Source organism: Capsella rubella, unplaced genomic scaffold, assembly GCF_000375325.1.
Source record: "Capsella rubella cultivar Monte Gargano unplaced genomic scaffold, Caprub1_0 scaffold_1, whole genome shotgun sequence".
Taxonomy (NCBI): Eukaryota; Viridiplantae; Streptophyta; class Magnoliopsida; order Brassicales; family Brassicaceae; genus Capsella; species Capsella rubella.
This window is the reverse complement of record NW_006238923.1, coordinates 17,723,756-17,738,217: the sequence shown is the minus strand read 5'-3', so window position 1 is coordinate 17,738,217 and position 14,462 is coordinate 17,723,756. Positions and strand designations below refer to the sequence as shown.

The 14,462-nt window shown below is 32.8% G+C and overlaps 3 protein-coding genes across 6 annotated transcripts; all 3 read right to left on the bottom strand.

Moving 5' to 3' along the window:
* Positions 1-1,792: 1,792 nt before the first annotated feature.
* LOC17900588 (armadillo repeat-containing protein 8) lies at positions 1,793-5,434 on the bottom strand. Its single transcript, XM_006306884.2, has 9 exons — positions 4,844-5,434; positions 3,820-4,542; positions 3,624-3,719; positions 3,462-3,545; positions 3,108-3,342; positions 2,853-3,013; positions 2,499-2,777; positions 2,169-2,393; positions 1,793-2,021 (listed from the first exon to the last, which is right to left on the bottom strand). The coding sequence occupies exons 1-8, from the start codon at positions 5,219-5,221 to the stop codon at positions 2,340-2,342; spliced, it is 2,010 nt and encodes a 669-aa protein (XP_006306946.1). The 5' UTR covers positions 5,222-5,434; the 3' UTR covers positions 1,793-2,021; positions 2,169-2,339.
* A 522-nt stretch (positions 5,435-5,956) lies between these two features.
* LOC17899118 (protein DETOXIFICATION 42) lies at positions 5,957-8,665 on the bottom strand. 2 transcript variants are annotated; one of them, XM_006306039.2, is made up of 12 exons: positions 8,579-8,665; positions 8,378-8,499; positions 8,070-8,291; positions 7,807-7,991; positions 7,590-7,725; positions 7,403-7,499; positions 7,214-7,314; positions 6,949-7,112; positions 6,784-6,855; positions 6,571-6,687; positions 6,268-6,485; positions 5,957-6,162 (listed from the first exon to the last, which is right to left on the bottom strand). In XM_006306039.2, exons 1-12 carry the CDS (start codon positions 8,647-8,649, stop codon positions 6,120-6,122), a joined length of 1,548 nt encoding a protein of 515 aa, XP_006306101.1. In that variant the 5' UTR covers positions 8,650-8,665; the 3' UTR covers positions 5,957-6,119. The 2 variants fall into 2 exon arrangements, with proteins under 2 accessions (XP_006306101.1, XP_023632702.1); XM_023776934.1 differs by having other exon boundaries at positions 8,378-8,494; positions 8,579-8,636.
* Positions 8,666-10,597: 1,932 nt separating this feature from the next.
* On the bottom strand, positions 10,598-14,437 carry LOC17896750 (protein DETOXIFICATION 42). 3 transcript variants are annotated; one of them, XM_023776927.1, is made up of 14 exons: positions 14,418-14,437; positions 13,618-13,758; positions 13,316-13,524; positions 13,121-13,242; positions 12,791-13,012; positions 12,514-12,698; positions 12,293-12,428; positions 12,111-12,207; positions 11,922-12,022; positions 11,653-11,816; positions 11,484-11,555; positions 11,247-11,363; positions 10,940-11,157; positions 10,598-10,849 (listed from the first exon to the last, which is right to left on the bottom strand). In XM_023776927.1, the coding sequence occupies exons 3-14, from the start codon at positions 13,387-13,389 to the stop codon at positions 10,807-10,809; spliced, it is 1,551 nt and encodes a 516-aa protein (XP_023632695.1). In that variant the 5' UTR covers positions 13,390-13,524; positions 13,618-13,758; positions 14,418-14,437; the 3' UTR covers positions 10,598-10,806. The 3 variants fall into 3 exon arrangements, with proteins under 3 accessions (XP_023632695.1, XP_023632694.1, XP_023632696.1); XM_023776926.1 differs by having other exon boundaries at positions 13,316-13,464; XM_023776928.1 differs by lacking the exons at positions 13,618-13,758; positions 14,418-14,437 and having other exon boundaries at positions 13,121-13,237; positions 13,316-13,373.
* Between the last annotated feature and the right edge of the window lie 25 nt (positions 14,438-14,462).

Here is a 14,462-nt window from a genome sequence, read left to right as displayed (position 1 = left end):
TACTAAAATAGACATGCTGTCACATGCATATATACTATATTCAATGATAAATTCAATTACATCCACAACTTAGAACAATTAAGCAGAGATATGTATGTATTATTAAACTAAAAACAAGACAAGAGTCTCTCATTAAACTCTAAAAAATAGGAAAGAACAATACTTTAAGAGGAAGAGATATGTCCCGAAAGTAGTAGTATTGTCTTCGTGGAGGTATTAGGTGGTAAAATATAATTGTTTATATGTTTACCCATAAGATAATATTTTTGTCTTATAATAAAGGAAATTAAGATAAAGAACTGAACAATACAGGCAGAATAAAAATATGAAATTATAACACGAAACTTTTAGATGTGTAAATAATACAGATCATTCACGTGGGATGGTATATAAAATTTCAATCCATATTTATATATAATATATGCATGGGGTTTCTACATTCCCAACTAACCCTATTGTGTTTTTTAACCAACTAACCCTTTTTTGGGTTTAGTTGAGATTCTTGTCTCTTTATTTTGTTTTTCTTTATGTGAATGAATTCATACAATTGTGGTAATCGTATCGTTCGTCAATGTGATTGTTTTTTGTTATGAGAGAAATAATTATATAGGAACAAAAAGAGAAGAGAGGCTATATACAGTAAAACCTCTATAAATTAATACTCGATAAATTAATAATCTCTATAAATTAATAAATTTCTCCGGTTCCAAGTTGGGACCAGTGTAATTTTAGACATATTTCGATAAAATAATAAGATAATATCTTTTTTGAAAATCCTTTGTAAATATATGGTCCCATCAATATTATAAATTAATAATTAGGTAAAATTTTCAAAATATATGTATATATAGACACATTAGTTTTTGTTAGATTTTATTTATAATATTTTACTATATGAAAAATAGTTAGCATTATCTTTTAATACATAATAATTATTATTTTATTTGTAATTGATTATATAAAATACTAATTATCATGATTAAATCTTATTTTTAAATATTATCTTGAAAATATTTTCCAAATTAAAAATATATCTTTATAAATTAATAATTATTAATTTATCGATAAATTAATAGCTTTATAAATTAATAGATTTTCATGGTCCCAACATTATTAATTTATAGAGGTTTTACTGTATATATATATAAATCCTTAAAGAGAAAGTACACAGTAGTCGAGGATGAATCTTATCGGATCCAAAAACAAAACATAGGATTCACTGTGCTGTGCACACAAACGGCGAGGTTAGATTCTCAAAGGCCATACTAACATAAAGACAAACATATCACCACGGATGCTTTCGTATATACTAGTCTTATCTTTTTTTTTTAAAACAAAGCTAGGTTAAGTTTTAGATTTAGCCATTTAAGTAAAGATTATGTAATTGTCTCTATTCTATTTGTCTAGTTCTTGATTTTAAAGAAAAGCAGAAGTTTTGAAGCGGTGCATTGATTTTTTTATGTAGATATTAGATTTTCAAAAACTTTGAATATAGTTTTAAATGTTAGTTTTTTTTAATGATTAAGCTTTCTATTGTAATTTTTAGTTTTTGAATATGTGAAGAAAAGAATAAAAACTATGTTAATGGCACTTAATGCTACGGCAAATGAAAAACTTCTTAAAAAAAACAGATTTTGGATTATCTATAGAAACTTGACCAAAACAATCAAAATCTAGATTTCCTAATTTTTAGGAATACCACTTTCTCAATGCATGTCACAATAGAAAGCTATATATATATTGTCACAAAATTCAATATATCATTATTTGAATGCTAAAATGCGAAAAGAAATAATCAATTTGGTACATTATCAGAAATTATTGGTATTTTTCGAGAAAATAAAAATTTACTGATACAAAAGTCAGATGTTTTTGATATAACAAACGACAGATTGTTACAAACCAGTGAATTGAAGTTCTTTCAAGGCAAAAATAAAAAACAAAACAAAAATTTGGTGGATATCTAATCTACTATATGTGGCTCAAGTAATAATAGTACAACTCTTTCTCACAGCTTTCACCTGCATAAACAGAAGGGATCATCATCATCAGTATTTGAAACACATTAAATCTCTTTACCCTAGTTTGATCAATGGTACTAGTTTTAGTTACGGCCATTTTGAGTAACCAGAAATGAAAAGAACAAACCCAAGAAAGCAAGTAAGTACCTGTTGAATCATAGGTGTGTCTGGAACTTGTGAGATAATAGATGGTCATGATCATAAACTCTAGGCTCAGTCTCTGTTTGCTATATGCTGAAAGTTGAATCTCAAACCTATATCACTACTGATATGTTCAATGTATAGTCTGTCGGATTGGGAAAAGTATTATCTCTGTCGCTAATAATTATCGCCAAAAGACATTGACTGGCCTAATACGGTTCTGATGCGAATCTGCATAGCAAAAGAGGTTGATGGAACATCGTCGAGTCAATAACAAGTAACAGAGTAAACAAGGTAATCTAAACGGGTAATAAGGTTTCGCCTTTTTCTTTTTACCTTAACATCGAGGCAAACATCGTTGATCATGTTCTTTAACTGGGGAATGATACCCGCACTCCGCAATGTCGCATGCCGATCATATGCACCGGGACTTGACGGACTAATAAGGTTTATGATTGTCCAGACTGTTGCTACTCGTAACTGACTCTCGTCGCTCTGCAAAAACTTCAGCATAAAATTCTCTGATCCAGCTTTGGCTTGAGGAAACAGTTGCCGCATAACAGCTTCTTTATGTAACTCCGTTCCACTCGCTACATTTGCGAGCACATACATTCCCTGGTAAAAGAGCAACATTTTACATCAGTAATATTGTTAATCTATTGATAAGGTATACTTTTTAATATTTGTTACCTGTATTGCCGTTTGAGCTTGTGGAGCTTTCCTCAATTGCCTCCCTAAAGTATCTAAGATAAGACCATCTTCATCAAATACAAACTCGATTGAGCTGATACATCCGTCAACAAGATTACGGAGGAGGGCTAAAGCTTGCTCTTGCACTGGAGGCTCAGGATCTGAGGGCAGTGAGTTTGTTTATTAGCTGACAAAGGAAATCTTATACAGATGAATCATATGATTTTGGTTTGAAGAATCCGTAGAATAATTTACCACTAATGAGGCTAGCAAATCCTTGAGCCTTGACGTCTGAATAAAAGAGTTCTTTACGTTTATTGTCGGCCAGGAACATGAGGTTCCTTAAAGCCCGTAAAGCACTACACCGAGCATTTTGATCCATTGATTTTGATAACTCAATAAGCTGTTCTATCCCTCCGTACTCGATAAATGATGACTTCGGTGATGAAAAATCCAATACTATATTGTTCAGAGCACCAAGAACTGCAACCTGGTCCACAATATATAGGTACATACACATTCAAATTGGTTTAGCCGTTTGCTTCTAAAGAAAAAAAAAAAATCGGAAACTAAGTCAAAGAAATGATGTATCTTATGTGATAATAGTACCTGGACAGAGGAAGATGGATCATGCAATAACTGAACCAAAGTAAGCATAACATGATCGCTGTTGAATCGTCCTGCACTCAAATTCTAAATGAAATGTCTCAGGGGTTAATACAAAGCCAGATGACATACTAATAACATGCGAAATGTATAATGTTAACTAACCTTGACTGATCGAGCAGTGTTTCTTAAACAAATGCCCGCCGCAGTTCTTACATCAGCATCTTTGTGTCTTAGTGCATCAATCAGTAGGTCTAACACCTAGTAGAAGGAAAAATAGACAAACCAATTTAGCATACTATCATATAAATGCTAAAACAAAACGGATACAAAATCAGAAAACGGCATACGGAAACAACACCTGCATCGACACGAAGCTACACCTGCAATCCTCCAGCTTTGAGCACAATTCAGAAAGAGACAGAAACAAACCCTGAAGACGTTTAGGCTGGAACTCACTACCTGTCTTCAAGATGTCAACAATACTCTTGATTGCATTAGCCTCGTAAGCTAACTTTTGTAAATCCTCTTTTTCAGCAATTAGACAAGATAAACCCAAAGCAGCATCATCTCCAGATTGACCATGCTCGTTGAGAAGCTCAACCAAAGTAGTAATCAATCCCATTTTGGTTCCCATGTTTATAAAATAAGACGGAGAAGTGTTGTATATGACAACTAAGCAGAGACAAGAAAGCAGCCTTGTTCTCGGATACCTATCCTTTGTTAATTCAATAACAGAATTCAGATATCTCCCAGACTCAAGTCCAACAAAGTCCGAAACAGCTTCAGGGTTGTTCTTCAAAACCGTGGCTAAAGATTCAAGACAAGCTTCTCTTTGGCTTAAAGAACCGTCAAGAAGGATAACAAGCTTCTCCAAGACACCAGCGTCACAGAGAACTCGTTGCTCTACAACTGTTCCACACGCATGAGCAATGATGCTCGCACCAAGCCCACTAACATTCTCATTCTCGCTATTCAACAATGAGAAAAGAAACTCCATGTTTTTCTCTTGAAGAAAATCGTATTTTGGAGCTTGATTAGATTGAAATATCATTCTAAGCGAACGAGCCCCTGCATCTACTACCTGAAGAATATAAACGAAACAGAAGCGATAAGGAACCGATCAAACATAATTCAAAGATGATAGGATCAACAAAATTTGCAAAGGCCAGTGCTTTACTTCCACAGATGCAGACAAATTCAAAAGGTGAAAACTTTAACTCCTAAACTAAAAGATAACAGAACAAATCTAAATCGTTCAAGCTTGTTGTCAAGACCTTCATAGTAATTCTAATCGCATTCCCAATCTAGATTAACAATTTGGGGGAGATTGAATTAGACTTCAACAAAAAAAAAAAGTCAATAAATTTGAATTAGACTTTAACCTTATCGTCAGGATTAGTGAGAAGACGAAGAAGATGAGGGAAAACTCCGGCATCAAGAACAGCGTGAACTCCGGCTTCAAACCCACAAGCGAAACTCCCAAGCGCCGCCGCAGATTGGACAAGGATGTTATTGCATTTCTCAGAATCATCTGCATCAGCGAGAGCAGACGCTATGGCCGGAACAGCTCCGAGTTTGAGGAAAGAGAGCTTTTTTGTACGGTTTCCGATAATCTGGTTTTTGACCTCACGAAGGGCCTTAAGCTTGACTTCAGGGTCAGAAGAAGCGAGACGACAGAACACATCGGCTTGACGGTTATTACCGGAGGCGGAAGAGGATGTAGAGGAGGAAGAAGCGGCGGAGGTTGTGGTGGTAGGCATGGCGGAGATTTAGTTTCTCCGGTAAATCGGAAAAAGGTTAATTGAGATTGGAAAAGAAAGGCAGAGGAGTTCCGTAAAGGTTTCAACTTTTTTTTTTTTTTTTTTTGTTTAATTTCGTTTAATAAAAGATTGGGTTTTTATTTTTTGTATTAAACTAATAATTGAGGGTAGCTATCAACCAATCATGTTCGAGAAGAGAGTTTTTTCTAAACATAGGTCTTGTATTTAGTTTATATATTTTTTCTTTAATTATAATTATCTGGGATTTAAAAAGAAATAAATCTAAGTCAGATCCATATTTTACGATTTTTACACTTAAGAAATATTTTTTATTTTTTATATATTCTTACAAGTGTAACATTTTTTTTTATATATTATACAAGCGTCGGTTATGATTCTTCATCCATTTTACAAATGATTTAAATTTCTTTATTAGAAATTTTATCAAGTTATTACTTAATAATAAAGAAGTAATATGAATGATGCTAGCTTTGTTTTATAAATCTGTATTATACAAAATGAATAAATAAATAAAAAATTTGTAGATAAACTAAAATCTAAAATAGAAGTGAAAAATAACACAAAGGTAATTCGAATATTTTAAAACAACTTTGCAGATAATCATTTATAAATTAAGAACATTTGTAGATAAACTAAAATCTAAAACAGAAGTGAAAAATAATATTAAGGTAATTCGAATATTTTAAACAAATTATTTAAAACTAACACCAAATCTAGACCAAACCAAACTAAACCAAAGCCAACATACATCTTGATTTATATCTCCAGACAAAAACTTTGTATTTTTTTTTGTTTTTATCTAATTACAATCTCATTAGAACAAAAAAATAATTAAAGACAACTCATCATGATCATTCCTTTTAAGATTCCTTCTTAATCAGCTCCTAAGAAAAGACCAAGGTCCTGTTCCTGTCCCAATCCTGTAACAGTCACGTTCACATTCTGTTATATAGAAGTTTTTTTACCTTTTTAACTAGGGACCTTTTAACTACAAGAAAACAGAGAGTTTCATATATATTTTTTACCGCCAGAATCCAACGGCAGCTCTAAAACTCATGTAGATAGTGAGACCAAACCAAAGTCCAATAAAACCAAGTGTCGATGAGAGAAAGAGCAAACACATGATGCTGACTATAGCCACCACTACTAATGAAGCTGCCGCGTAACCGAAGTCGGATGCTCCAAAGTTAACTCCATCAAATACAAACGCTAAAGCATTGATTGGTTGTGTCCCTGCCACAAACTTTAGTAAAACAAGAACCGGACTGAGTCACAATGTTATGATCTTGGTTTGACTGTATATTTCAAGAGGAGTTATAATTAATCACCGGTAGTCCTATGCTAATGAGGTGTAGAACTTTATCGTCTTTTGTAAATACTCTTGCTCCAAAATGCAATGCTGCTCCAAGTATAGCCGCGAGTAGAACCCCGAGAACCAATCCCAACTGTCACAAGACTTGGTCCTTTAGTTTTCGATTTAGTTTCAAATTGGTCTTATTAAGCTTAAGTAGGACATAGGTCTCAATTGTGTGTGAGTGTACCTGCAGTACACGAGAAGCTGTAGCTGCAGCTCTTTTGTAGTCTTTGTTGGCAAATGCACTCGCTAATATTGCCTTCATGAACAAAAGAACACACTTGTTAAAACTTTAAACTATGCACTTAATCGAGAAAATATGCAATGAGTGGAGAGATCATGTGTTAAGAACCTGGCCAGCTACGGCAAACCCATCTGCAAGAAGTGAAGTAGCTAACCAAACCTGCAAGCAAACTTGGAAAGCTGCCATGGAAATGGATCCTTCTCGTGCAGCTAGTGAGGCGGAAAGAGTCACGCAGAACGTTACTGCGATTACTCTCATTAGTAAAAGCAAGCCTGAGAGAAAAAATCACATTGAAAAAAACAAAACAAATGGTGTTGTTTCATCAGAGACTTCACTGTGAACACATTGCAAATTTATGAAGTGTTTGCAATACCATTTTTCATGAATCTACAGAGTTGAAGATGTTTGGTACTCAGGTTAAAGATATCGACTTGACCCATCAGTTGCCACAAAAGTATTCCACACATAAGGTATCTACAAATGAGCATAGAAACCGCTAGTAAATTAAAATAAGGGTTATATTATAAGATTAACCAAGCTTCTCAATGGAAATTAGACTCACTGGGATATAACATGAGCAATGGCTGCTCCTGTTACACCTAAACGGAAAACGAATATGAATATTGGATCGAGTATTATGTTTGTAGCATCTCCAATCACTGCATATATATGAGATCATTTGTAAAAGTGGATCATCAGTTTTGTTCTGTTTCAAGGACTTTTGATCATATTATACATAAAGGCATTACCAGTTGCATATAATGGAGTTGTTGTGTCTTTAAATCCGCGGAAGACACCTTGTGTCGCAAGTGAGAGAAGAACAGCGGGTGCACCAAGTGATCTTAGAGATAGATATCTCTGAGCAGGTCTCAGCATTGGAGAATCCTGTAAGAAATTTTAAAACCATGCTTAGAATATTTTCAACCTTATAACATCAATAAAGATCCCGAAAGATCGATACTTTACATGTTTAACTCCCATGAAACTCAAGAGAGGTTTCGCGGCAGATATAAGAAACACAGCTTGAAGAAGGCCAAGAATGCTTCCAATGATTAAAGCAGAGGAAGCTGATGGAATTATTCTTTTCCTTATTGGGGACTTACTAACACTGAAGATACTGCTACTTGTTTTAGATTCATCTGATATAGAATCTGAAAGAAAAATCAAACAAACTAGTGATCATTACTTCAGAAAATGAAATAAAAACAGAGAAGTAACTGACTACATACCTTCATTGTTTTCAGGAATCAATTCTTGAGTTTCCTCCTTTGTGTTGTTAATACCAGCTTCAGTACACTCTTTATGATCTTGAACTGTGTCTTGCTGAGAACTATAAGCATCTTCTTCTGCTACAAAGGAAGTTGTGATGCTAACGAGTGGGAAAATAGCGATTCTTGAAACTTGGTTGAACAAAGCAATAGAAACTCCAACTGCAGCAAGCTCCAAAGGACCTGAATTCGTCATAACAAGAACCATAGATTTTCATTTTGATACAAAAATAATCAAATGTAATGCTCTCTGTTGTTGTTGTTGTTACCAATTTGGCCTATGAAGGCTGTGTCAACTAGAGATGCAATAGGATCAGCTGTTAAAGCAAGCGCTGCAGGGTAAGCGATTTGCGCTATCTCCAAACCAAGCTCATCAAATTTCAAAACTGACCTGATACATCAATGTAACCAAATTTTACGTTACTCTCTAATCATGATTATTACAAACAGAACTATACAAAAATGTTTACCTGAAATCATTAAAGAAGATGCCAAGAGGGTTTCTTGGAAAATCTGCATTGTAGCCATTTTCAGACATCATTAAGAGAGTTAATGAAGCTTTCTTGAGTTTCACAAGTACACAAAAGAATATGCCTAGACATATTATATATAAGTGTTTTTCAGTAATTAATTAGGTGACATTTTATTAGTTAGGAAAATAGAGAGTTTATACATATTAATATTTTTTTTGGTCAACTATATTACAGGTTCAGAAAAGAGAGTTAATGTTGAAAGTAATATCATTAAGTAAAACTCGAATTTAGCTTCAATCAAAGGCTTATTGATTTCAAGTAGAGAAAATTATTTCATTCAAAAGAAATGATAAAGTAAAACAGAGAAAATGATTAGGGAAGAAAAATAAGTATAAGTAGAGAAATTTGGTTACAACAAATTTTCTATCACTGAAAGTTTGGTTAACGTCAATTACCGAAGAAGAAAATAAAAATAAAAGTTGAGGTCAAAGTGACAGAACAATTTTATGAAACATTCATGAATTCTTTTTGTGATATAACAGGATTTTTAATGTCTGATAGAACTAGAAACCTGTACCGATAAATTTTGATTTGAAAACATTATAGAGAATCATCTATTGAATAAAAATTTTAAATCACCTCCAATATAATCATTGGATAAACTGAAGTGAATGGAATAAAACCACACCTTTCTTTACAAAGCTATACAGTATTTAAAAGTATAATATTAAATTCACTGAAATAAACTAAGAGAATTAGACTAAAATAAAGAAATGATATAATTATCTTCCCAAGAAATCAAATATACTCTTATCAATCAAAATCTTTTATTTTTGTTAATTTACATTGATACACACACATGTCAAAAAAAAAAAAAAAAATACTTCTTCTGTTTCATTATAAGTGATGTTTTAGCCAATTTTTTTTGTTTCAGTATAAGTGATGTTTTCAATTTCCTATGCAAAAATTTAATGTATTTAATATTTTTTGATCAATTATATTTTTTTTTATTGGTTGAATTCATATTAGTTAATGATGTTTTTATGGAAAAATTGGCAAATTATATGTTTTATTATTTAGTGTGCTAAAAACTTAAACATCACTTATAATGAAACAGATGGAGTAATTGATACACATCTATACATTTTTCACTCTATCGCACATAGTGTGTGAATAGACAAGATTGTAGAGGATACTAAACTACCTAAGAAAAATGAGTTCATATTGTAGATCAACATCACTAAGACCGATTCAGCCTCTTCTTCAAAAACTACTAAAAATGTTCTTGTAACTTGTAACTTCAAAAACTACTCATCTTTGTTTCGTTTTGCAACTTAGCTTTCATTCTACATTCTCCCTTAATATGTATCCAGTATCCACCCTTTTCAATGACAATCATCCCTTTCTCCGTTACCATATTTTCTCATCTTGTAATCTCTAACATATTTAAAATTAATTTTTATTTTTTTCTTCTTAAATGAATGAAATTGTTACTACTTACTAGAATTGCATGCTATCCAAACATTAATAACAAATATAATTATAATTAAATATTAAAGATCAATTACAATTTAATAGATATTTTTTTTTTTTGACATCTATATAGCTATCTTTAACACACAATCTAACAACACTTCATTTTGGCATTGTTTACATACATAACTAACTATTTAACATGGTAAATCATATATCTTAACGTACCAATTATATAGTTTTCACGATATCATTTTATGAAAATATAACTTTGGTTGGTCCATGACATACCATTTGTCCCATGCATGCCTCATGAAGTAGAAGTTAGAACTTTAATTTACTGTCAAACAAATGGGATATGTCATGTATATCCAAATATAAATCGACATAAAACAAAAGCTAAATTTATTCGAAACTTTTGTATGTAAACCAAACCATATTTTTCAAATTATACAGTTTAGATTTTAATTAAACTCAAAATTCAAATCATTATATATATATATATATATATATATTCTATATAATTAACTACAAATTCTGAACTACAACTAAACAAAACATTTGGACTAACCACCTCTAAATTCTGGGATACAACTTGAATACTTACAAGAGCAGCAGTAAAACCTCATAGATTTATTTTTTTATCTCCAGACTCATACTCTTTTGGTTTTGTTATTTATATAATTACAACCTCAATAAAAGGTTTTAAGAACAACTAAAAACATGTTCATCCTTTTAAGATTCCTTCTTGATCAGCTTCTAAGAAAAGACCAAGGTCCTGTTCCTGTCCCAATCCTGTAACAGTCACATGTTGTTATTAATCAAATTATTTTGACACCTTTTTTAAACTACAAGAAACAGAGAGTTTCATATATAAATTTTTACCGCCAGAATCCAACGGCAGCTCTAAGACTCATGTAGATAGTGAGACCAAACCAAAGTCCAATAAAACCAAGTGTCGATGAGAGAAAGAGCAAACACATGATGCTGACTATAGCCACCATTACTAGTGAAGCTGCGGCGTAACCGAAATCGGATGCTCCAAAGTTTACCCCATCGAATACAAATGCTAATGCATTAATTGGTTGTGTCCCTGCCACAAACTGTAGGAAGCATGAACCGGTTTTTAGCAACTATGTTATCTACATAATCTTTGATCTGATTAGTAGTTCAATAGGAACTGATTAATTACCGGAAGTCCTATGCTAATTAGGTGTAACACTTTATCGTCTTTTGTAAATACTCTTGCTCCAAAATGCAGTCCTGCTCCAAGTATAACCGCGAGTACAAACCCGAGAACCAGTCCCAACTGTCACAAGATTTTCGTCATTTAGTTTTTACATTGATCGAATATCAAATCTTTATATGCTTTTAGTGTATAATGTCTTCAACTAAATATACATAACATAAATTTATAGATTGCGGGTACCTGCAGTACACGAGAAGCGGTAGCTGCAGCTCTTTTGTAGTCCTTTTTGGCAAACGCGCTCGCTAGTATCGCCTTAAGGGAAAGAGAAAAAAAAACAATTGTTAAGAGTTTAGAGCAGGTGCTTAATCGGTAAAAAGATGCAATGAGTAAAGAGATCATGAGCTAAAACCTGGCCAGCTACAGCGAACCCATCAGCAAGAAGAGAAGTAGCTAACCAAACTTGCAAGCAAACTTGGAAAGCTGCCATGGAAGTTGATCCTTCTCGTGCAGCTAGTGATGCGGAAAGTGTTACACAGAATGTTACTGCAATGACTCTCATCAGCAAAAGAAAGCCTAGGAGAGAATAATCACACAAGTAAAACAAGAATCAAAAAGTGTTCTTTTATCAGAGATATATCACTGTGAACAAATTGAAGATTTAAAAGTATTTTGCAATACCATTTTTCATAAATCTACACAACTGAAGATGTTTGGTACTCATGTTGAAGACATCAACTTGACCCATCAGTTTCCACAATAGTATTCCACACATAAGGTATCTGAAAATAAACATAGAAACCTCTAAAAAGGTTAAAAGGAGAGATCAGTTTGGGATTAACCAAGCTTCACATATGGAATTCAACTCACTGGGATATAACATGAGCAGTGGCTGCTCCTGTTACGCCTAGACGGAAAACGAATATGAAAATCGGGTCGAGAATTATGTTTGTGACATCTCCAATCACTACAAAAGAAAAGTGGATCATCATCAGCTATGTTCTGTTTTCATGGATTTTGAACCTGTTATATATATATACAAATAGCGTTACCAGTAGCAAATAACGGAGTTGTTGTATCTTTAAATCCGCGGAAAACGCCTTGTGCCGCAAGTGAGAGTAGAACAGCAGGTGCACCAAGTGATCTAAGAGATAGATATCTCTGAGCAGGTCTCATCATAGGAGAATCCTGTAAAAATCAAACCTTGTTTAAAAAGAAATTCATAACTCTCATGACATCATCATATATTGAGCTTGAAAGATCGATACTTTACGTGTTTAACTCCCATGAAACTCAAGAGAGGTTTTGCTGCGGATATAAGAAACACAGCTTGAAAAAGGCCAAGAAAGGCTCCAATGATTAAAGCTGATGAAGCTGATGGTATGTTTCTTTTCTTGGCTGGAGGTTTACTAACGCTAAAGATACTGCTAATGGTTTTAGATTCATCTGATGAAGAATCTGGAATATAAAAATGAACAAGCTAGTGATTATTACGATCATTTTCATAAACAGAAGAGTGATGATGTTGCCAAGAACAACTAAATAAATACCTTTACTGTTTTCAGGAATCAATTCTTGAGTTTCTTCCATTGTATTGTTGGTACCAGTTTCTATAGATTCTTTATGATCTTGGACTGTGTTTTGCTGAGAACTACAAGCATCTTCCTCTGCTACAAATGAAGTTGTGATGCTAACAAGTGGGAAAATAGCGATTCTTGAAACTTGGTTGAACAAAGCAATAGAAACTCCAACTGCAGCAAGCTCTACAGGACCTGTAAAATAATCATTAAAACAAGAACTGATCAGAAATCAAACCGATGATCTCCATTTTTTTCGAAACGAAAACAAGCAAATGAAAAACTTTATGTTGTTGTCGTTACCAATTTGGCCTATGAAGGCTGTATCAACTAAAGATGCAATAGGATCAGCTGTTAAAGCAAGTGCTGCGGGTAAAGCTATTCGTGCTATCTCCAAACCAAGCTCATCAAATTTCAAAACTGACCTGATACATCAATGTAAACCAAATTTTAAGTTTCTCTCTAATCATGATTATTACAAAGAAATTTTTTTTTTACCTGAAATCACTAAAGAAGATGTAAAGAGGGTTTCTTGGGAAATCTTTGTTGTAGCCATCTTCAGACATCATCATTAAGAGATGTTACTGAAGCTTCTTCTTCTTGAGCCTCAGCTTCACAAGTACATATAATGAATCTGAATGCAGAATCTAGCAAAGTAAATGATTCTCGGTTAGGTAGGTGACAATTCATTAGGAGATAGGATGCCCCTAGAAAAAAAATAAAATAAAAAATAAAAAGAGAGAATTATTTCATTTTCAAGAATAAAGCGCTTTGAAGGCTTAACCACACATTACAATTACCTCATTAATTCAGACCATTGATGACTTTAAGTCAACCTCCAAACTTTTTTTGTGTTGCCTCCAGAAATATATCTAGAGGGTTCCAGAAAAAAAAAATCCCAAAATTTGTTTCTAAATAACAATTTTGCTTTAGATCAAAGCCTGGAAAAAAGATATAGAGAAGAATGATCAATTGAAAATAAAAAGAGGTTAAAGAAGAGAGAAAAGTGGTTATAACCACAAACTTTGTATCATAAAAAGTTTGGTTAATGTCAGATTACCAAAGCAAAAAAAGATTGAATTTTTTTGATTATAATGACAGAAGAAAGCTAACCAACAATTTGATGATAACTTTACGAAAGAAAACAAAGAAAAAAGAAATTTAACTTTTAATCCAAAATGTGTAGAATTTGAAAAGGTGATTAAGAACGAAGGTAGCAAAATAATGTAACGTAAAAGAAGAAAAACAGACCTTTTTTTTCTGAACCAATAGATGTCAATAATGTCTCTTTTTATTTCTATATTTAAGAAACAATTTCCCAACAAAACTTTCACGAAACAATTTCCCAAGAAAATCTCAAATCAACAAAAAGAAAAGAAAAAAAATCACAGCAAACTAAAATTCTCAAGTTTTTTTTCTTGTTGTTGTTCTCTAGCAGTTTGGCAAATGTCACACTTTGTTGGACTTTGGACGAAATAAAAAGAGATGATAATATCAGCCTTGGAAATAGGGTTTTGGTAATAAATCTCAAACGAATTTTGAATGATATGAAAAAAAAAAAAAATGGAAACAATCAAGGAGTAGAGAAAAAATGGAATACCAAAAACAAATGGTTGAGAGTAAGCCCGATGCTTGTAGATGGAAG

Excerpts from the sequence above, each read along its gene's own strand:
- LOC17900588 (XM_006306884.2), bottom strand. The coding sequence starts at position 5,221 with ATGCCTACCACCACAACCTCCGCCGCTTCTTCCTCCTCTACATCCTCT. Across the intron at positions 3,720-3,819 it reads GTAGCTTCGTGTCGATGCAG|GTGTTAGACCTACTGATTGA; the intron begins GTGTTGTTTCCG and ends TCCTTCTACTAG. Across the intron at positions 3,546-3,623 it reads ACACTGCTCGATCAGTCAAG|AATTTGAGTGCAGGACGATT; the intron begins GTTAGTTAACAT and ends CATTTCATTTAG.
- LOC17899118 (XM_006306039.2), bottom strand. The coding sequence starts at position 8,649 with ATGATGTCTGAAAATGGCTACAATGCAGATTTTCCAAGAAACCCTCTT. Across the intron at positions 6,856-6,948 it reads GGTTTGCCGTAGCTGGCCAG|GCAATATTAGCGAGTGCATT; the intron begins GTTCTTAACACA and ends TTGTTCATGAAG. Across the intron at positions 6,163-6,267 it reads GCTGCCGTTGGATTCTGGCG|GATTGGGACAGGAACAGGAC; the intron begins GTAAAAAATATA and ends TGACTGTTACAG.
- LOC17896750 (XM_023776927.1), bottom strand. The coding sequence starts at position 13,389 with ATGATGATGTCTGAAGATGGCTACAACAAAGATTTCCCAAGAAACCCT. Across the intron at positions 12,699-12,790 it reads GATTCCTGAAAACAGTAAAG|ATTCTTCATCAGATGAATCT; the intron begins GTATTTATTTAG and ends TTTATATTCCAG. Across the intron at positions 12,023-12,110 it reads ACTGCTCATGTTATATCCCA|ATACCTTATGTGTGGAATAC; the intron begins GTGAGTTGAATT and ends GTTTATTTTCAG.